This window comes from Acanthochromis polyacanthus, chromosome 16 (genome assembly GCF_021347895.1).
Source record: "Acanthochromis polyacanthus isolate Apoly-LR-REF ecotype Palm Island chromosome 16, KAUST_Apoly_ChrSc, whole genome shotgun sequence".
NCBI classification, from domain to species: Eukaryota; Metazoa; Chordata; class Actinopteri; family Pomacentridae; genus Acanthochromis; species Acanthochromis polyacanthus.
The window spans coordinates 36,693,321-36,716,666 of NC_067128.1; the positions used below are offsets into that span (position 1 = coordinate 36,693,321).

Here is a 23,346-nt window from a genome sequence, read left to right on the forward strand (position 1 = left end):
AGTCTAGAATTACCCAAATTCTGTCCACAATGACATTAAGTTGTCCAAATGACCTAAGTTCTGTCCAAAATGTCAAACAATTTAACAAACTATGTGAGATTTTGTCCACAATTAAGCAAAGTCTGTCCAAAACGTAATAAAATTTTCCAAAGTTACATGAATTTGTGACCAAAATAACAGATTATTTTCTGAAGCCTGGAAGATTTTGTCCACAATTTATGAAATTTGGTCAAATGATTTATGTTTTTTGGTCCAAAATATAATGAATGTGTATAAAAGGAGTTTTGTCTAAAAATCAACACTTTATAATGCAGTAAAAAATTAAAGAACCCAGTGATTCAAAATTCAAGAAAAATGTTTAAAATTACTCAAAGTTGTCTCAAAATGACTTGAAATTTGCCCAAAATCGTATCAAACTGTGATCCTTGTGGTACTACAGCATTAGTATAAAATAAAGGTGTGATATGATATGAGGACGGGGATTTTAATCATTTAGGAAACTATTTCTGGACCTTTTAAAGCTCATTTCTGACTTTTTTCCACCGTTGCTGACAAATTTGAACTAATTACACGTTTTCTTCATTTTCTGACTCATTTGTCATTTTATTCATTATTCTGGACATTTTTAGAACATTTTAGATCAAATAAGATGATTTTTTTAAATTAAATTCATGTTTCAGCAGACAGATGTAAATAAAGCCTCATTAAGAACACGAAACAAACGAACTTACGAAGCCCAAACTAAAGAGATGAAAATGTGTTTTTTTTAACGTTAAATCAGGTAAAATTCCTCCATCAGAGCCCAGAACTATTAAACCTGCAGATGTTTGTAATGAGTATCAGAGGAGACTTTATTAAAGTCCTGGAGGTTACTTCAGTTCGTCTTCAGCTCCCTCTGGATTCTGTGGAACCAGCAGATAATTGAATCGTGATTCATAAATCAGTTTTTCAGTTTCAGTTGATTTAATTCAATTAATCAGGTCAGTAAACTGGAGTTTAATAACGTCTGTCTCTGAGTTATTGGTCCTGATAATCAACCAGGAGCTTCTCAGAGACGAGCTTTACTCCAACAACAGGAACGTTTAGAGACTCCATAATAAACCACATATTCAGTATATGTTCCCCAAACGTACAAAACATGACTCACAAAAGTTTACAGCTGATTGACAAGGACTCAGAATGTCCAGAACCACATAAAAATGTCCAAAACCACACAGATGTCGTCCACAATCATCTAAAACTGTCCAAAATGACTCCAGTTTAATCCAAAATTACACAAATGCTGTGCAGTGACCACACTTTTGTCCCAAAGGACTCCTACTGTCTGAACTCCAGAAATTTAGAACAAAATGACATTTGTCCAAAATGACACTAAATTTGATCAAAATGACAAACATGATCAAAATGACATAAAATTCACAAAATTTTGTCTAAAATAAAATTTTAGACAAAATAAAATTCAGGTCTTCAAAATGACTCATTCTGTTTATTGTCCAAGTGACTCCAGAATTACATAAAAATGTGTAAATGACTCAAATTTTCTCTAAAATGTCATAAAATTGTCTAAAATCTCTTTCCCCTCAAAAAATTACGACAATGTTATCCAGAATCACTCAAATTTTGTCCATGACAAAGATTTTGTTCAAATTATTGAAATGTCTGAAAATAACTGCAATTTTGCACAAATGACTTCAATGATTTCACAAATGATTTGTTTTGAGCAGAATCACTAAAGTTTTGTCCAAAATGACTCATCCAGGCTGTACACTCCAAACCTTTGTACAAAATCACATTTAATTATCTAAAGTGATGAAAAACTGTCCAGAATTCCTACAGTATGACATAAAAACCGTCTAAAATTAAACACTTTTGTCCAAAATGACATAAAATTGTTCACAATGACTCAAGATTTTTTCAAAATGTTTCAGTAAAATGAAATATTTTATTTCCAAAATGTGTGTTTTGTCCAGAATGACATTAGATTCACAAATTTAGTCCATAATACACATGCTTCTCTAAAAGGACTCCAATTTAGTCCAGAATTAAACAATTTTGACATCCATCCATCCATCCATCCATCCATCCATCCATCCATCATCCATCCATCCATCTTTTCCTCTTATCCAGGTCCCGGGTCGTGGAGGCAGCAGATGAAGCAGGTCGTTCCAGACATTTCTCCTCCCAGTAACACTTTCCAGCTCTTCCTGGAGGATCCCGAGGTGTTCCCAGGCCAGATGAGATACAGAATCCCTCCATGTTCTGGGTCTACCCGGGGTCTCCTCCCAGGAGGACGTGTTCAGAAAACCTCCAGAGGAAGTCTCCCTGGAGGATCTGAATCAGATGTCCAAACCACCTCCACTGGTTCCTTCAGAGGTGAAGGATCAGCAGCTCTACTCTGAGCTCCATCCAGATGTCTGATCTTCTCCTCCTATCTCTAAGGTTGAGCCCAGACACCCTACAGAGGAAGCTCATTTCAGACGCTTGTATCCATGATCTCATTCTTTGGGTCACTATCCAGAGCTCATGACCATAGCTGAGGGTTGGAACGTAGATGGATGGTAATCTAGAGCTTCTCTTTGAGGCTCTGCTCCTTCTTCACCACGATGGTTTGGCACAACGCCTTCATTACTGCTGACGCTGCACCAATCCTCCTGTCCATGTCTAGCTCCATTTTCCATCACTAGTGAACAAGATCCTGAGATATTTGAACTCTTTCACTTGGGGAAGCAACCCCCTCCAACCCAGAGGGATCAATCCACTGGTTTCCATCAGAGAACCATGACCTCAGACTTGGAGGATCTGATCTTCATCCCCACTGCTTCACACTCTGCTACAAACCGCTCCAGTGCTGCTGAAGGTCTGAGGAACCAACAGAACCACATCATCTGTAAAAAGCAGAGATCCTGAGCTCCTGCTCCGTAGCCTCTATGAACTCCTCCTGGGGTTTAGCTTCCACAGCTGCAGCCTTTTGGCTGACCGATACCTGTCAGCAGCTTCAGGAGACCCTGATGCAGCCAGGTCCAAAAACCTCCATCTTCAGCCCGACAGTTTTAACAGAATGACATAAAAAAAAATGTCCAAAATGACACAAACTTTTCAGATTTTGTCCAAAATGGCTCAGATTTTCATTTAGAGAGCAGCTTTCCTTAACGTTCTGAGGAAGAATCAGACCTGCTGGTTCCTCCCTCAGGTGAGTATTTACCTGTTGAGTGTTTGTGATGTCATCAGCTGCTGCTCAATGAGGCCACGCATCACTTCCTGCTTTTCTCACTCACACTCTGTCCTTTTTGTAATTTTCTGCTCGGTTTCATGTTCCATTACCGGCAGATTACACTTCCTCTGACACACACACACACACACACACACACACACACACACACACACACACACACACACACACACACACACACACACACACACACACACCACACACACACACACTGTGCACGCTCTCCTCGTGCACGCTCAGCCTGCGGTGGAGGACAGTAGTTAGAGCTGAATGGCTTTATGAAATAAAATCAGTTTGAGCTTCTATTACCTGGAAAAGGAGCAGCTTTCATTACCTCCAGGTGTGTTTTAGTTGTGTGTCTGTGTGTGTTTTAGTTGTGTCCTTGTGTAATTTATTTTATTCAAATCAAATCAACTCAACCTGTAAAGTAGAAAATGTGAATTTGTTCCCTTTAGCATCTTCTAGTTGGTTTTAATCAGTTTTTTGGGGACTTTTGTGTCTTTAGTCAGTTTGGACTCATTTTTGTGTTTCTTTTAGAAGGTCTGAACCTCTGCCTGGTGTTTTTTCTGTCTTTTAGGTCAGTTTTCATTGATTTTTGCGTCAGTTTTGTTATTGTTTTGCATTTCTTTGTGGTCATTTTGCATCCAGTAATGTGTCTCTAAGAGGTGTTTTTATCCCAGTTTCTGTCTCTGTCATGTTTAAATCTTTCTTTGCTCAACTTTATCGACCTGTCTGTATTTTTGTCTAAAACGACTCAGACTTTCTCCAGAATAAGAAAACTCGGTACAAAAATGAGGTTACTTCATCCAGAACCTGTGCAAAGACTTAAAGCTGCTGTAGAATGACTGAAAAACTGGTTTGTTGGTTCAGTGAGATGTGATTTAAGTTGAATTTAAAGCTTCTTTTCCATTTCTCGGTGCAGCTGAATGTTTCTTTGGTTCAGTCTGATGAGATAAAAGATGAAAAATCACCAAATTAATGTTTCAAATGCACATGAAAAACTCAAAATCATGAGGGAAAACATGAAAAATCTGCAGAAAACACACAAAATCATCTTGAAAAGCTGCAGAATCGCTGCAAACGGGCTCAAAATCAGCACAAAAACATGTAAAAAAAAACAAAACAAAGATGTCTGAACGTGAAAACTCCAGATCTTTTCTTTAATTTTGTAATTAAACGGCAGCCGTTGGTTCAGTCTGATGTGATTTAAGTTTAATTTAAAGCTTCTTTTCCATTCCTTGGTGCAGCCGAGTATTTCTTTGCTTCAGTCTGATGAGATTCTGTGGTGAGAATAGAAACCTTCAGGGTCACTGAGAGGTGAGAGACTGCAGAGCTGATGGAGTGGAAAGGAGTGTAGAGGATCGAAATGAAGCAGAATGACCGGATTTATCCTCCTCAATTAACAAAAACTGGTCTAAAATGACGTAAACGTTCACAAAATGACACAAAATCCTGTCCAAAGTTAGAAGAAATGGTCCAAAACCACTGAAAAAATGAGAAATGAGGTCTAAAATAAAAAAATTAGTTTAAAATGATTCACATTTTATCCAAAATGACATAAAAATCCCCAAATCCTTCAAAACGGCCTTTTGTGGAGTTTAATTCTGTTTAAGTCTTTCTTTATAAGGAACTGCAGTCTGAAATACGTTTGTCCAAAATGACTCAAAACTCATCAAAATTTTCCAAAAGTTACTCAAATGTCGTGTGAAGACATAAAATTGTCAAGAAATCACATGAATGTTCAAATGATGTAAATGGTCTGAAAATGACTTGAATTTGGTCCAAAATGACAAAAAAATTTACCAGAATGACTAAAATTTTCTCCCAAATGACTCAAATTTCAGCAAAATGACAAAAAAAAGTGTCCAAAACAGCTTTTTTTTTTTGTCAGAATCACTAAAATTTTGCCCTAAATGACAACATTCTTTTTAACCAGAATTACAAAAAATTGTCAAATTACAGTTTTTCTGCCATCACTAGTTTTGTCCAAGATGACTATTTTTTTTTAACCAGAATTTTGGTTAAAATGACTCATTTAAAAATAAGAATTACTGAAATTTGTCCAAAGTGACTTTTTTTTAACCAAAAATACAAAAAATTGGTCTAAAATTATTGTAATTTTTACCAGCATGAAAAAAATGTTCAGAATGACAAAGTTTTTCCTAAATTACAAAATTTTTATGAAAATGACTAAATTTTTTTAGCCAGAATCATTACTTTTGTCTGTTTTGACTTTTTTTTATCAGAATGACTGAAGTTTTGTCCAAAATGTTTAAAATCGTCCAACATTACTCCAATTTTGTTTGAAAAGGACATAAAATTGTCAACATTTTGTCCAAAATCACTCAATTTTTGCCAATATAAATAAAATTTTGTCTAAAATGACAAAAAAATGTCCTAGAATGACTAAAATATCAGCCAAAATGCATAAAATTGTCGAAATTACTCAAATTTTTCCTGAAATTACTTCTACTTTGTGTGAAAGAATGTAACATTGTCAGAGATTACCCAAAATTTTGGGCAAAAAGAAAAAAAATTGTACAAATTGTCCAAAATGTCTCAATTTTTTTTTTACCAAAATCACTAAAATTTTGTCCAAAATGTATAAAATGATCCCAGTCTCATTCAAAGTTACTACAATATCATCCAAAATACATAAAACTGTCAAAAAATCCTCAAATTTGCTCCAAATGAGTCAAAAAGAACCCAAAAGCTCCATAATTGTGCTCTGAATGAATTCCTCAGCACGTTTTTAATGATGAAGCTCTTCAGGTCTCAGTGACAGGAGGACACTTTAAATCCATCTGTTTGTCCACACAGGAGCTAATCTGTTTGGTTTTTCTACTTTAAGGTAGAAATCCTCTCGTTTTTTCCTCGTTTCTGCTGCAGAACTCGGCCGTGGAACGTTTTCTGTTTAAACAGTCGCTGAGCTCTCAGCAGCAGATCAATCCTGGAGTCTGCGGCTAAAGAAGCGCTGCATAATTCAGCTTCATCATTTATTTACACGCTCTGATGTGACGCTGTGATCTTCAGGTAAACGCTTCTCTGCAAACAGGTGAGCTGCTGCTGCTGCTGCACGTTATTCAGCGGAAATAAAAACACCCAAACGGGGCTTCATCTGGAGAACGACAGCTTTATTTTTAATTCAGCGAAGCAAAGTTTTCTATTCATATCATAAACAAAATCACCACAAGAGTCAAAATAACCACAAAAAGACACAAAATCACCATGAAAAGCTGCAAAATTGCTGCAAAAGACAAAAACTCACCACAGAAATATACATGAAACCACAAAATTGTTGCAGATGCACGTGAAGACCTAAAATCATGACAAAAAGCTGCAAAACTGCAGCGAAAGAACTCAAAATGTGTTCAAAAACCTTCAAAAACCCTGAAAAAAATGCAAAATAAGACACAAATTTAACACAAAAATACGAAAAATTGCAGCAAATGATGTGAAATAACCTCATAAAGACTGAAATCATCACAAAAAGCTGCAGAATTACTGCAGGTGCACATGAAAAAACCCAAAATTATGAGAAGAACATGAAAAATCTTCATGAAAAGCTGCAAACAGACTCAAAATCACTTTTAAAAATGCAAAATCAACCTCAAGAGACACTAATTCATCACGAAAATATTCAAAAAATCACAACAAATGAAGTGAAATAACCTCATAAAGATTGAAATCATCACAAAAGGCTGCAGAATTACTGCAAATGCACATGAAAAAAATCAGCATGAAAAGCTGCAAACAGACTCAAAATGCACATTAAAAGGTGCAAAATCACTTTAAAAAATGCAAAATCAACCTAAAGAGACACTAATTTACAACAAAAATATTCACAAATCACAGCAAATGATGTGAAATAACCTCAAAGACTGAAATAACCACAAAAAGATGCAAAATCACTGAAAAAAGATGAAAAATCGCCAATAAATGTTGCAAATGCACGTGAAAAACACAAAATCATGAGGAAAAACATGTAAAATCTGCAGAAAACGCACAAAATCATCTTGAAAAGCTGCAGAATCGCTGCAAACGGGCTCAAAATCAGCACAAAAACATGTAAAAAAACAAAACAAAGACGCCTGAACATGAAAACTCCAGATCTTTTCTTTAATTTTGTAATTAAACGGCAGCCGTTGGTTCAGTCTGATGTGATTTAAGCTTAATTTAAAGCTTCTTTTCCATTCCTTGGTGCAGCCGAGTATTTCTTTGCTTCAGTCTGATGAGATTCTGTGGTGAGAATAGAAACCTTCAGGGTCACTGAGAGGTGAGAGACTGCAGAGCTGATGGAGTGGAAAGGAGTGTAGAGGATCGAAATGAAGCAGAATGACCGGATTTATCCTCCTCAATTAACAAAAACTGGTCTAAAATGACGTAAACGTACCCAAAATGACTCGGAATTAGTTGAAAATGACAAAATCCTGTCAAAAATGCACAATATTTGCCCAAAATAACAAAAATAATTGTTTAAAAAAACTAGTCCAAAATGACTGAGAAAATGCTTGTTGGTCAAAAAATTATTCCAAGAAAGTATGCAAATGATGCAACATTTTTTCCAAAATAACAAAATCTCATCCAGAATGACTCAAATATTTTCAAAATATAGCAAAAAAATGACCAAAATAACAAACCTGTTCACATGTACTGTAAAACTAGCCTAAAATGACTTAATCCAGGGCTTCAGACTAACTTTTTTCTGAGGAGCACAGTGGACCCCAAACTTAAAATTTTAGGAACGCAACCAGAAAATTTAGGGGTGCACACCAAACTCAACTTGCAAAGTAAATATTCACATTTCCTCTCACTTTCACTGTATTACTGATAAATACTTGCACAATAAATGCAGAAACTATGTTTTCAATTCACATTTTATAGTGCAGCAGTTGACACAACATAAGAAAAGCACTGAGTCCGCCAAGGCTGCTCGGTTGACGGATCATTTCCGACGGATGTAATCTGTAATAAAAACAACCTTGTTCTGAGTACAGGCATGTGTTATGCATGTGCACGTCATGTATTTATACTGAATCACGTGTAAATTACTCTTATAAAGGTCTGTTGATCAGTTCATCAATTTTGGTAAGCCTTTGTTGTGCTGGTGTTAAAATAACCGTTTCCTCCAGGCTCTTATTTTGAAGGCGTATTTTAATGCTACAGGCTTTTATTTTGTAACCATTCCAGCGGTACAGGAAGTGTTTCTCTAAGGAGAGGTTTCTTGACATGATGAAGACGCTGCAGAAAACTCCGAAAATCCACGTAAAGTTGAAAGAAAACTGTTCCAGCTGCTGCTGTCCAGCAAAGGATGTGTTTAAACTTAGAAGCAGCTGGAATGGGGACAGGACAGAAAGGTGAATTTTTGTTTAAAATAATGCTGAACGGAAATAAAGGCTTTGTGAAACATCAGGAGCTTCGTCATTCACCCCCCACTCTCTCACATAATGGCTGTGTCTGAAATGGCATACTAACGTACTACTCATACTAAGTGTGACGTCAAAATAAGTATGTAGTGCGTTCACATTAGATAGTATGAAAAGACTGAGTACGCGAGAAATACCCGGATATATACTATATCTGAAAATTTTTAAGTATGCGCGGTGACCACACTAGTCATACTCAACCGCCCCATAATGCTTTGCGAGCTATCCACCAAAATGCAAGCCTCCGCGGGATCTGTGGCCGGACCGGGGCGATTTTTATTTTATTTTATGTGGTTAAGTAGTCATCCTAATCACCCCACAGATTTGAGAAATAGGTGTTTTCTGACCAACGTTTTAAATTTGTCAGACGCCTCACAACGTGCTACTGAATGCTAGCAGCTAGTTGCAGCAGCTCGCTTTGCATACAGAACAAGTAGCAGCTACCTCCAGTAGCCTGCAGCTACAACTGAAACGATTCACATAATCTGGCTAATAACTGCATGAGGAGTGCCGGCTTGAAATTACCACATTAATTATGCGACTGTTTGTTAGCGTAAAATCGACCTGAAGCCGGCATTCAGCCGAGATATTAGATAGCCGTACTTCCGGTTTTTGTCGTCGGAGGTTTGAAATGCATTATGGGAAACGTAGTAGTATACTACAGTGTGAACGGTCGGCATTCTAATCATACTTATAGTACGTAGTATACAGTATATACTCATTGAGTATGTAGTATGTAGTACGTTAGTATGCCATTTCGGACACAGCCATTGGCCCACCTTCTTCTTCTTTGATGTTCGTCTCCTTTCTTCTTCTTTTGGAGTTGATGTCGGTTAAACCAGCTCATTTGCACATTACTGTCTACTGGGCTGAAGTGTGGAGCAGAAGTTTGTCAGCAACAAAAAATACTCAATAGTAATTTTAAAAAGTGGCAAATTTACTGGTCGCACATGCGTGAGTAGATGAGAAATTTACTCACGCTCGCTCAGATTTTGGTTGCAAAATGCAACCATTTAGTCACAGTCTGGAGCCCTGACTTAATTTGTTCGAAATGACTCAGATTTCCCCAAAATGACTACAGACTGTCCAATACAACTTAAAAACTAAACGAAAATGACAGAATTCATCCAAAATAATTCGAAATGCATTCGAAATAACTCAAAGTATGTCCAAAATGACTTGGAAAAAATGACATAAAATCAATCCAAAATAACAAAACTGATTCGAAATGACTCAAATTTCTGTCAACGATCGCATAAAGATTCTGTCCAAAATAACTGAAAAACTAACCCAAAATTACACAACTTACCCAAATTCGAAAATATATTAGAGATGTCTCAAAAACTAGCCTAAAGTAATCCAAAATGTCCCAAAAAATCCACAGTTACATTAAAATTCCCAAAAACATGTCTAAAATAATATAAAAAACTGTCCAAAATAGCAAAATGAGTCCAGTTTTATTTTTAAAAAATCATATAACTGTTCCAAAATAACTTAAAAACAAACCGAAATTACCCAAAATGTTCCTCACAATATTTAAAAATATATTAGAAATGACTCAAAACATGATCAAAAGACTGGAAAAAATGACAAAAATAATGAGAATGTGCGGCTAATTCTAATGTTAGCATGTAGGAGGCTAATATGGCTAGCACTAAATATTTTTATGATTTTGTGACTGTTGGCATGAAATAGGCTAATGTGGCTAGCACTAAAGACTTTCCTATTATTGTGGGTAATGCTAATATTAGCATGTTTGAAGCTAATGTAGCTAGCGCTGAAGATTTTCCTAGTGTTGTGGCTAATTTTAGCTTGTAGGATGCTAATGTGACTTGCGCTAAATATTTTCCTATTGTTGTGGCTAATGCTAATGTTAGTTTGTAGGAGGCTAATGTGGCTGAAACTAAGGGTATTTCTGGTGTTGTGGCTTATTCTAATGTTAGCATGTTCGAGACTAATGTTGCTAGGACTAAAGACATTTGTGGTGTTATGGCTAATAGCATGTAGGATGCTAATTGACGAACACTAAAGACTTTCCTGTTATTGTGGATATTGCTCATATTAGCATGTTGAAGCCTAATGTGGCTATCACTAAATATTTTCCTGTTATTGTGGCAAGCGCTAATGTTAGTATGTAGGAGGCTAATGTGGCTATCACTATTTTCCTGTTATTGTGGCTAATGTTAGATGTAGGAGGCCAATGTGGCTAACACTAAATATTTTCCTGTTATTGTGGCAAACGCTAATGTTAGTATGTAGGAGCCTAATGTGGCTATCACTATTTTCCTGTTATTGTGGCTAATGTTAGATGTAGGAGGCTAATGTGGCTAACACTAAATATTTTCCTGTTATTGTGGCAAATGCTAATGTTAGTATGTAGGAGGCTAATGTGGCTATCACTAAATATTTTCCTGTTATTGTGGCAAATGCTAATCTTAGTTTGTAGGAGGCTAATGTTTCTATCACTAAATATTTTCCTGTTATTGTTGCAAACGCTAATGTTAGTATGTAGGAGGCTAATGTGGCTATCACTATTTTCCTGTTATTGTGGCTAATGTTAGATGTAGGAGGCTAATGTGGCTAACACTAAATATTTTCCTGTTATTGTGGCAAATGCTAATGTTGGTATGTAGGAGGCTGATGTGGCTATCACTAAATATTTTCCTGTTATTGTGGCAAATGCTAATGTTAGTTTGTAGGAGGCTAATGTGGCTATCACTAAATATTTTCCTGTTATTGTGGCAAATGCTAATGTTAGTATGTAGGAGGCTAATGTGGCTATCACTAAATATTTTCCTGTTATTGTGGCAAATGCTAATGTTAGTATGTAGGAGGCTAATGTGGCTATCACTAAATATTTTCCTGTTATTGTGGCAAATGCTAATGTTAGTATGTAGGAGCCTAATGTGGCTATCACTAAATATTTTCCTGTTATTGTGGCAAATGCTAATATTAGTATGTAGGAGCCTAATGTGGCTATCACTAAATATTTTCCTTTTATTGTGGCAAATGCTAATGTTAGTTTGTAGGAGCCTAATGTGGCTATCACTAAATATTTTCCTGTTATTGTGGCAAATGCTAATGTTACTGCGTAGGAGGCTAATGTGGCTAACACTAAGGGTTTTCCTATTGTTGTGAGGCCATTACCCTTAGAAATAACCCATTTCCTCAGATGCTGGTAGTTCTTAAAGACTGTCAGTTTTTTTTTTTTTTTACTTCACTCTTGCCTCCTCATCTTCAGAGTTTTTTAAATTCTTTTTCACAGTTTTTATGTAATTTATTAAGTCGTTACACAGAGAGTCGGTAAACGCTGAGCTCTGCTGCATGTTGTTAAAAGCCTGATAAATATTGAGATTTCTTTTTATTGCTGCGCTCCAACGCTCTGAGGACGGCCGTAAATCTGCTGCTTCGCCTCCTAAACGTTCTTCTCCGTTTTACAATCTGTCCTTACATGAACCCTCAAACCTCCGAGGACGTCGTCCATCGACAGTAAAAGATTCAGAGGAAACTCAAAGCTCAGTGAGGAAACATTTGGGAGCCGAACATGAGAAAATGTTAGCGGCTGACATTTAGCGGAGGGAAGGTTGTGAAACGCTCATAATGACATTTGCTGTAACCTTTTGCTGTGACTTTTTAAGACGGGTTAAAACCACAGGGACGCTCAGACGAGGCCACGTTGGCTTCCATTAATCACTCTGAATGGACGAAGCTGCTGCCTCAGCTGGTTCCTATTGGTTAGAGAAAGCTGCAAAGATATTTCAGCACATTTTCACAGATTTTATATGAGATTCTTCTAGTATTGTGGCTAATGCGAATGTTAGCATGGTGGACGCTAATGTGGCTAAAACTAAACATTTTCTTGGTGATATGGCTAAAGCTAATGTTAGCATGTTGGAGGCTAAAACTAAAGATTTTCTTATTGTTGTGGCTAAAGCTAATGTTAGCATGGTGGACGCTAATGTGGCTAAAACTAAACATTTTCTTGGTGATATGGCTAAAGCTAATGTTAGCATGTTGGAGGCTAAAACTAAAGATTTTCTTATTGTTGTGGCTAAAGCTAATGTTAGCAAGGTGGATGCCAATGTGGCTAAAACTAAATATTTTCCTTGTGTTGTGGCTAATGCTAATGTTAGCCATATTTACCACACATTGGGCTAACAGAAAGGATTTTCCCTCTGTTGTGGCTAATGCTAATGTTAGTCATTTTAGCTGCATTACAAACTAACAAAGATTTTCCTATTGTTGTGGCTAAATACAGTAAGAATGATGTAATTTTGCTGTTAAATGACGTAAAACACCAAATAATCATTTAAAAAATTACAAAAATGATGCAATTTTACCAGTTATCTGTAAATTAACCAAACCGGAATAAAACCCGTGCATCAGACTTCCATTGCGACTTCAGTTGTGATTTCTAGAAACTGCAGCAAAGATTGAAACAACAAAAAAATCAGTTGAGGAAAATAAATGGAGCAAAGAGAGCAAAATAAAAAACAGATGTCCCAAACCTCGTCTTTTGAGGACGAGGCTGCTGGTTGTGGTTCCTCCTCAGACGTTTGCCTTCTTGTACTTTATTTTATTTTGAAATGAAGCAGCAGAACTCTGGAGTTTCCTCTTATGTTTCCCTGAAGCAGGAATAAATGTGGATTTGTTGGATTCAAGCAGCAGCAAAGATCTTCATATAATAAAATCATTGGAAAGTCACTCAGTGGAGCCTCAAAAGAATCTTCTACAACTAAAGAAATAGATTTTCTATACAAAAAGTCAGACTTTGACACCATTTAATCCCCTTAATTTAGTTTTTTTTGTAAATACCAGCACAGCTTTGCATTTTATTCCTTCTACGAGAAGAATCAGCGTGTTACTTTGCACATTATTTTCCACATTTTTCTTAAATATAACACAATGAGTAACTGGATGTCTTAAATTTCCCCAGAAGGATGCATCAGGTATCTGTATATCTGTAGCAGAACTTTAACCCAGCAGGACAGAGTTCAGATCTCCTCAAAGACAATAATTCATAGACTTAAGTTTGTTTTTATCTCTAGTTGGTTCGATTCAGGAAAACATCCCAGTCTGAGTTAAAATACAACTTTATGACCACATATTAGAAGCTTCTCCTCCATTTTCTGGACTACAAGAGTAAAGATTCCCACTGATCTGTGACTGGAGGCTGTAAAGAAGTTAAATATATGACAAATATGTGTTAATTACCAACATATTTATGATGTGTCACAGGAGGAAATATGATTGTTAGCAAAGAGAACATGTTTGTTTCATATAATTACACTTTAAATCATTCTATAAAGTCTATAAAATGGGATGATCTCCAATCCGTCACAAATTGGAATCAGTAATGATTTACACTATAAAATTCAGTTTTTATCTCACCATGATGTAGCAGCACTTCCAGTTTGTTGAGAAGACCTGACCTCTAGTCAGAGGTCATTAACCTCCACACTAGTCTTTGTCATGGTGCCCCTTCATTACAATCATATTTATGACCAGCATAATCCAGGAGGAGATGGGATTTCTTTAAACAGGAAGCAGTTTTCTTGTATAAGAACAAGATATTTAGGATACAGAGCAGGACAGTGTGGCTCACTGTGTAGGTTTCCTGTTCTAACTGATAGTATTAGTAGTAGCTGGATAGTAGTTTTGGTGCCTAAATGTGCCTACTAGTTTGTTGACGAAGCTAAATTAAGTAGTTTGATGCCTAAGCAGCTTGATTCCTAAGATTAACCAACTAGTTTCAGTGTCTAAACTTAATCAGGTGATTTTGTGGTTTAACTTAACCAATCATTGATGAAATATTCAAGTAAACACAATGAAAAACTGCAAATATTGTTAAAATGAATGTTAAATGTATAAAAAATGAAATTATGATGACGGTCTGAGAAGTCAAACTTTAATCTCTGGTGACTTTTGCTCCACCAAACCTTCCGACCTCTAGACCTGGACTTTAGTTCATCTTTATGAGATTAAAACAATGACTCCACTGTCATTAACCCTTATAAAGCCAGGACCGAGTATTCTCGGCTCAACACGTGTGACTTGTTTATGATTGCTAAAACGATAAAGCCGTATGAGCCGTCATAACGAAGCCGCAATTACGAAGCTTTTATCGGGGCCATGTACCGTAATAACACACCCGTGCCGGCCGAAATTCACAATGGCGAACGTCTACGACAATGCGACCTCGCAAGACTTGATCGATATTTTAATGGATTAGGTGGTTTTTAGTATATGTTTTAGTATTTGTACTTCTCCAGAAACATGGCCTTGTAAGGGTTAAACGAGCCGATGGTGACCTCTGAGCTGCTAGAAGGTGGAGCTGATCTTTACTAGCTGTTTTATACGTGAATGATCTTTGATAATAGTCATCTAAAGAGCTGATAACGTCTGAAACATGTCGGTCTAAAGTCCTGATTGTAACGAAGCTTCAATCTAAATCAAAGCACCGTTGGATCGTTAGAGCATGTTTGTTAACAGGAAAAACATGTTGGCTAGCGAGCAGAACATGCTTGTTATTGAGGAGAGCATGGTTATTAGCATAGATGTTCATGTTTGGTAGCAAGAAGCACATGCTTGTTAGCAAATACAACACGCTTGTTTTCAAAGAGAACACGTTTGTTGGTGACGACACGCATGTCAGCAAAGAAAGCCTGTTTTGTTTTTTTGTCGGAATAATGTGTTTGTTTACAAAAAGAATATGTGTTAAAAAAGAGAACATGGTTGCTAATGAGAAAAACATGCTAGTTAGCAAGCAGAACATGCATGTTATTGAGAAGAGCATGTTTGTTAGTGAAAACGTGTCAATAAAGAAAACATGTTTTTTTTTTAATTGAAACAAATTGACAAAAAATAAGACAAATGACACAAAGCAAATCAAAAAGGAGCCAAAAAATTAGACAAAAAAATGAAGAAACAAAAAAATGAGAAAAAAATTACACAACTGACAAAAGCAAAAAACTAAATGACAAAAATAAAACAAAAAAACACAAGCGAGCAAAAAAAGGAAACACGAAACGAGACAAAGTAATACAAAAATGAGACACAAAGCGACAAAAGAACAATGAAGAATCCAGCACATCACGACCAAAGCAACCCGCCATGGTCCAGAAACGATTCCAAACTCACAGCTCCACCAATCCACAATCCGCAGCCAACATCCCCCCCGCAATCTCCACACCCTGAGGGCCGGACCGGACCCCCCAGAGGACCACCCCCGGCCCACGGGCCCCATGCTGGACACCCCCGCCACAGATGGAATCACTGATCGGAAAACATGTTTTTTAGCCATGAGAATGTATTTGTTTACAAAAAGAACATGTGTGTTAGCAAAGAAAATGCTTGCTAATGAAAAAAAGCATGTTAGTTAGCAAGCAGATCATGCTTCTTATGGATAGATGGATGTTTGTTAGCATATTCATGTTTGGAAACGAGGAGCACATGTATGTTAGCAAATAGAACATGTGTGTTACTGAGAATGTTTTTTTTTTAGCCAAGAAGAAATGTTTGTTTACAAAAGAACATGTTTGTTAGCAAAAACATGTTTTTTAGTGAACGCAACATGCTTGGTATTGCGGAGAGCATGCTTGTTAGCATCGCTGTCATGTTTGGTAACAAGGAGACCATGTTTGTTACCAAACGGAACATGTGTGTTACTGAGAACATGTGTGTCAGTAAAGAAAACATGTTTATAGCTGAGGGGAAGTGTTTTTTTTTTCCAAAAGAACACGCTTGTTATTGAGGAGAGCATGTTTGTTAGCACAGATATTGGTGTTGTTGCTGCTGCAGCCACCAATAAGAAGCTCTGAGGGCGTCTATCTGTCCGTGAAATTCAGATTAGCAACGTGCTGCAGCGTGTAATTATTCTAAATGTCACTTTGTACCGAAGACAAAGAGTGTTTACAGCAGACGCTAACTGGGAACTCTGGAAGCTGCAGCTCGCTGTTGTTCGCTAACAAAGCGTCGTATAAAGATCTGTGGCTCCTCTGGGACCAGCGGCCAGTTTCTAGATTAGAGGAGATCCTCTTTAAGGGGCCGACAGGATATTCTGTCATGTTCCTCCTCCCTGAACACCTCCTCTGAGACGCCGCTCTGACGGCGGCTGGCTGCTCTGGGATCAGGAGGCGACGGCAGCTGATCTCCAGGAAGCAGATTTCACATGTCTGTCTTCCAATGCTAGCCGCTAACCGCTAGCTCTGAGGGTTCTGCACGGTCGCACACATGCAGGGATGTGTGGGGTTTCCTTGGTAACAGCGTATATGATGGGCTGTACGATCACACAACATATGGCAGCAGCTTTGGTAGTGAGGTCTCACACTGTCACACACACACACACACACACACACACACACACACACACACACACACACACACACACACACACACACACACACACACACACACACACTAGTGAACACACACAACACTAGTGAACACACACACACACACAACACTAGTGAACACACACACACACACACACTAGTGAACACACACACACACACACACACTAGTGAACACACACACACACACTAGTGAACACACACACAACACTAGTGAACACACACACACACACACACACAACACTCGTGAACACACACACACACACACACAACACTAGTGAACACACACACACACACTGACGGTGTAGCGTCTACACTAATGAACACACACTGAACGTCAGACGGCAGCAGCCTCCAGCTACAACGTTCTGCCTGCAGCTCATGTTTCTCTGAGGCCTATTAGTCAGCGACCGCAAACAAACTCCGACACCGTCCGACCCACTACCCCAATTACACCGTCACCGGGGAACACACGCCTGAACACACACACACACACCTGAACACACACACCTGAACACACACACAGCATCAGTTCAACTGTAAAATGCTCTAAAGCGACTCAACAGTCATCAGCAGCCGGCAGAGAACAGCAGATCTGAATCCAGCCGTGTTTGTTAGCGAGCAAATCATGTGTGTTCTCTCAAAGAGAACACGCTTGTTGGTGAGGACATGCTTGTTACAAAAGAAAACGTGTTTGCCAAGAGAAAGTGTTTGTTCACAAAAAAATGTGTTTTGTTAGCAGAGAGAACGTGTCTATTTGTAAGAACGTTTTCTTTTTCAAAGGGAACACGCTTGTTGGTGAGGACATGCTTGCCACAAAAGAAAACATGTTTGTTAGTGAGCAGAACATGTTTGTTTGCAAAAACAAACATGTTTGTTTGCAAAGAAAATCTGTTTACCAAAAGAACATGTAGAAAAACATGTTGGACAATTGTAACATGTAAGAAAAACATGTCAGTGAGCAGAACATGCTTGTTATTGTGCAGAGTATGTCTGTTAGCATAGATGTTCATGTTTGGTAACAAGGAGACATGTTTTCTAGCACATACATGTTTGTAAAAGTGTTTGTTAGCGAGGAGAACATGTTTCTTACAGAGGACATGTTTTTTTAGCCAAGAGAATGTGTTGGTTAGTGAGAAGAACCTGTTTGTTACTGTGGAGAAAATATTTGCTAGCAAGGTTAGCGTGTTTGTTAGCGAAGACAGTATTCTTGTTCACAAAAAATTTTTGGTTAGCAATGAAAAATAGTTGTTTGCAAAAAGAAAAATGTTTTTTTTATCACAAACAAAAACAAAGCAAGATAGTCAGAGAACATGTTAGCAAGGACAACAGCTAATAGGCTAGTGAGGAAAACATGCTTGTTAGCAAGAACATGTTTGTTAACGGGGACACCATGTTTGTTTACAACAAAACATGTTTCTTACCCAAGAAAACATGGATTAGCAAGAAGAACATGATTGTGAGGAGAAATTGTTTGTTTACAAAACAACACATTTGTTAGCACAGAAATGATGTTTCTATGCTAAGAAAACAAGTTTTTTGACCAAGAGAACATGTTTGTTAGCAAAGAAATGTTGTGTGTTATTGAACAGAATGTGTTTTGGCAATAAGAATCAGTTTTTTAGTGAGGAAAAGCAAAGAGAACATGCATGCTCGCGAGAAGAACGTGTTTTAGCGAGAGGAACATGGTTTTTAGCAAGAACATGGCTGTTAGCGAGGAAAACATGCTTGTTAACAAGTAAATGTTTGTCAGCAAGAACATGTTTTTCAGTGAGGGGAACATGTTTTTTTTTTTTAAAGAGAACATGGTTGTTAGCAAGCAGAAAGTATGTTAGCAACGAGAACATGTTAATGAGAAGAACAGCTAATAGGCTCGTGAGGAAAAACATGCTTGTTAGCAAGAACATGTTTAACGGGGACAACGTATTTATTTTCAAAAAAACATGTTTGTTACCAAAGAATACACGAATTAGCAAGAAGAATGTGTTTGTAACTGAGGAGAAAATGTTTGTTTGCAAAAAGAACACATTTGTTAGCACAGAAACCATGTTTGTATGCTAAGAAAACACGATTTTTTTGACCGAGACATGTTTGTGAGAAAAACATGTTTGTTAGCAAAGAAATGTTGTGTGTTAGTGACAGGAATGTGTCGTGGCAAAAAGAATCGTCAGTAAAGAAAACATGTGTGCTAGTGAGAAGAACGTGTTTTAGCAAGAGGAACATAGTTGTTAGCAAAAACATGTTTGTTAGCGAGAAGAACATGCTTGTTAGCCAGTAAATGTTAGTTAGCCAGAACATGTTTTTTAGTGAGGAGAACATATTTGTTACCAAAGAAAACATGTGAAATAGCAAAGAGAACATGTTTTTTAGCTAAGAGAACATATTGGCAAGAAAAAAAGCTAACAGGCTACCTTGTTAGCAAGAACATGTTTAGTATCAAGGACAATGTGTTCGTTCACAAAAAGAACGTTTGTTACCAAATAAAACACGAATTTGAGAACATGTTGGTGATTAGAGCATGTTTGCTCGCGAGGAGAACATGCTTGTTAGCAAGAAATGTTTGTTCGCAAGAGCAGGTTTTTTTGTGAAGGGAACATGTTGTACATAAATACAATAGGATTTGGAAAAGTGCTAATTTTGATTATTTTTATTTTTCTCTTTTATGTAAGATAGCAGGTAGTATGTATAAATTAATTTTTTATTTTTAAAAAGTAAATATACATATTTTCTGTGATTTTACTAGAGTTTCTACTGATTTTATTTGTATTTCAGCAAACCAGAGAACATTTATATAATAACAGGTAAATATTTTTAGCATTTTTAATATCTGTAAATTATTTTGTTTTCTAATTCAACTAGAGGAAATATTGTGATTTTACAGTCAAACATGGTAAAAGAACAAAATATCATTTAGAAAAATAGAGATTTTGATTAGTTTTTAAAAGAATTTTTACATTTAATATGTAAATTACTAAGTTTTTCTAGTGATTTTACTATTATCTGTAGAAAATATCTGTATAAATATCTGTAAAATGGATTTTTTTTTTTTTTACATTTTACATATAAATTAAGTTTTTTCTGTGATTTCACCAGGGTTTTAGTGATTTTATTATTTATATTTTAACAAAGCATTTGTAAATAGCAGGTAAATATTTTTATGCATTTTTAATATCTAAAAACTATTTTTTTCTAATTTAAATACTGTAAAAGATTTACTGTCAAAAATACTAAAAAACATTTAGAAAAAATATTTTATTTTTAACATGTAAATGAATAAGTTGTTTTCTGTCATTTTACTAGTTTCTAGTGATCTGACTATTATTTGTAAAAAATCTGTAAAATTATAGGTAAACTTTTAAAATCTTTTTGCAATATCTGTAAAATAATTACATTATTTTACATTTAACATGTGAATTAATGTTTTTCTAGTTTCTATATCTGTAAAATATAATTTTTACTTATTTAATAAAAATAACTTATGTAACTTTACAGTCAAACATGTCATAAGAACAAAATGCCATTTAGAAAAATATAAGTTGTGATTATAGTTTTTATACATTTAACATGTAAATATAGTTTATTTTTCCTGTTATTTTACTAGAAACTGTCTGCAATTTACAAAAATGTTCAAAATCTAAACATTTCAATAAAAAACATTTTTATAGTGTATGTAATTCCATAATTTCATGTTCTGCAGCTGAGATTTTCTCTCTTGGTTCATTTTTAAATCTAAAAATATTCTCTGACCTTCAGAGTAAAACCGTAGAACGTTTCCAGAGTGCTTAGCAAACGTTGTGGGAACGTATTTGGGTGAACAGCTGTAAAATAAACTATTTTCTGGCATATCTCAAAAACATTCTTTATGTCTCCTTGTTCGTACACTGAACAAAAGAACTCAAAGCTATTTTCAGGCATGTTAGAGTTTTGACATGAATCTGATCTCAAAACAATAAAACAAGCAGCCAGACGAGGAAACCTCCAGAAAACCCCCTGATCTCATCACCAGCTCCACAAGCAGCTTCAAAAAGCTGCAACAGAAACGGAAAAACCACAAACCTGCTTCTTTCAGACTCAGTGAAGCAGAAGAAACCAGAGCAGAGATCAGAGGAAGTAAACAGAAAACAACAACAACAACAATAACAACGGGAGGAACCAAAATGAACCCGAATTAAACCAAGAGCAATCAGGTGGAACCAAGAGAAACCAGGAGGAACCAGAGCAGAGCAGCGGATTGATTCACAGGAAGTAAACAGAAAACAACAACAACAGGAGGACATGTTGTTTACAGCCAGGAACCAGAAGAACTAGGAGAACCAGAGGAACCTCTTGCAGCTGGAACTTCCTCCAAACCCGTCCAGGAATCAAATCAAATGAAGCTCCAGCAGCCAGAGGGTCCAGCTGGACCTGCATGGATATTTGATGAATCCTTTATGGGTTTGATGCAGATCTGAGGCCTGCAGGGTCACCATCTATTATTCATGTGTGCGTGCGTGTGCGTGCGTGCGTGCGTGTGACCAAACAACACCTGAAGTTCTTCATCATATTTCAACCTCCATTTATTTGAACCAAAAAAAGAAAGGAAAAAAAAAAAAAGATCAGGTTTAAATCCACCAAATTAAATAGAAAAATAAGTCAATGTATGAGTCCTGGTCCTGGTCCTGGTCCACAGGGACGGTATGGCAGAGAGCTGGGACCGGCTCCGGTGTTCTGTCCCGGTTCTTAAAGCTAACAGTAAAAAAATAGACTTCCCCCAATCCGGTGCCCCCCCTCTCCCGGTTCACCGCTGCGGCACCGGAACCGGAACCGAGCCGTGTGAGCAATGTGCGGGTCTGACGCGTGATTCTGCGGTTCTGTGGGTTTGATGGGTCGGAACTGGAGGGGCGTGGCCTGTCTGTCCGTCCGTCTGTCTGTCTGTGGCCGCGCGCCTCTCCAGCTCAGGGCGCGCCCCCGGTCCAACAGGTCCTTGCATGTGTCCGTGTGCTTGGTGTGTGTGCGCGCGCAGGAAAAACAGTGTGCACGAGGACGAAACCCGGAATCCCCCCTCTCCTCCTCCTCCTCTGGTCGGTCACGGTTTTCCGCCGTGCACCAGCTCCTTCAGGATCCCGCTCGCGTCCACCCGCCGCCGCTCCCGGATCATGTCCTCCAGGCTGCGGAACACGAGCGTGTGCACGCCTCCGCCGGACAGGTGGACGCCGCCGCCGGACAGGTGCACCTTGAGGAAGTACTGCTGCTCGGCGGAGTGCGCCTCTCCGCCCGCCTTGAACTCGCGCTTCCCGAAGCGGCACCATGCGGCGAAACTTTCCGAGTTGGTCCAGCAGATCTCCTCGCTGCGCAGCCCCACGTGTCCTGCCGCGTTCTGCAGCACCAGATCTGGGGGCAGCGGCCGGTACCGGTACCGGTTGTTCACTATCCTCCCGTGGCGGCCGCCGCTCACCTCAAGCAGGCTGTCCCGGCGGATCTGGCCCTTGTGCAGGTGGATCACCCGCTCGTCCCGCTCGTAGATGAGCCAGTGCGGCGGCTGCGCGGCGGCCACGAGCTCCAGCAGGTCTCCCGGTTTGCACATCGTCAGCAAAGTTTCCGCCGCGAACACGTTCAGGTCCTCGTTCTCCCGCAGCTTGGAGAAGATGCATTCCTGGGAGCAGAAGGCCGAGAACTCCACCTCGCTGACCGGGAACGGTCCGTCCTCGGCCGGGCTCAGGTCCTGGCTGAAGCCGCAGTCGGACGGAGATCGGTCCTCCACCTCCTCCTCCTCGTCCGAGAAGAAGTAGGCGACCCCGACCCGGAGCTCGTCCTTCTCCAGCCCGGACGGATCCCCGGTGGGCAGCTCGCTGTAGTTGAGGTGGGTGATCCGGTCCAGTTGGTTTCCCATCAATGACCCGGGAGGCGGAGGACTGGAGACTCAGCGGAACATCCGTGGGTCCTCAGAGAGCGGAGGGACGGAGCAGAGCGGGTCTCCGGTACCTACTCCCACCGATCCCCTCATGCTCCTCAGTCCGTCATTAATCCGGTGATCGGTAAAAGGCCCGTGACTCTCCGCAAACAATGAAGCCGCCGCTGCGTAAAAACACGCGCAGATCCGCTTTTACGCACGGAGCTGGAGGGCGACAAAGCGCGGCGACCTGCGCGCTCCCGGTGGCAGACGGTTAAATATCCCGGTTGTCCATCGGTGCGGAGGGCTGCTCGGTCCTCCGCTGTCCCGGTGTCCGGTTCTCGGTCCTTTTCTTCACTTCTTCTCTCCGCTCCGCCACCGGCCGCTCCGGCTGTCTGCCAGCGACTCTTCCGCTTCTCCGGCAGCGGCTCCGGTTAAATACCGGACACGGCTCCGCCTCCGGTGCGTCTC

General features: G+C 38.7%; 1 protein-coding gene across 1 annotated transcript; it reads right to left on the reverse strand.

The window, feature by feature from the left end:
* Positions 1 to 21,544: 21,544 nt before the first annotated feature.
* lratd1 (LRAT domain containing 1) lies at positions 21,545 to 23,279 on the reverse strand. The gene has a single exon (XM_022207946.2). The coding sequence runs from the start codon at positions 22,873 to 22,875 to the stop codon at positions 22,072 to 22,074; it is 804 nt and encodes a 267-aa protein (XP_022063638.1). The 5' UTR covers positions 22,876 to 23,279; the 3' UTR covers positions 21,545 to 22,071.
* Between the last annotated feature and the right edge of the window lie 67 nt (positions 23,280 to 23,346).

Coding starts and splice junctions, on each gene's coding strand:
- lratd1 (XM_022207946.2), bottom strand. CDS start 22,875: ATGGGAAACCAACTGGACCGGATCACCCACCTCAACTACAGCGAGCTG.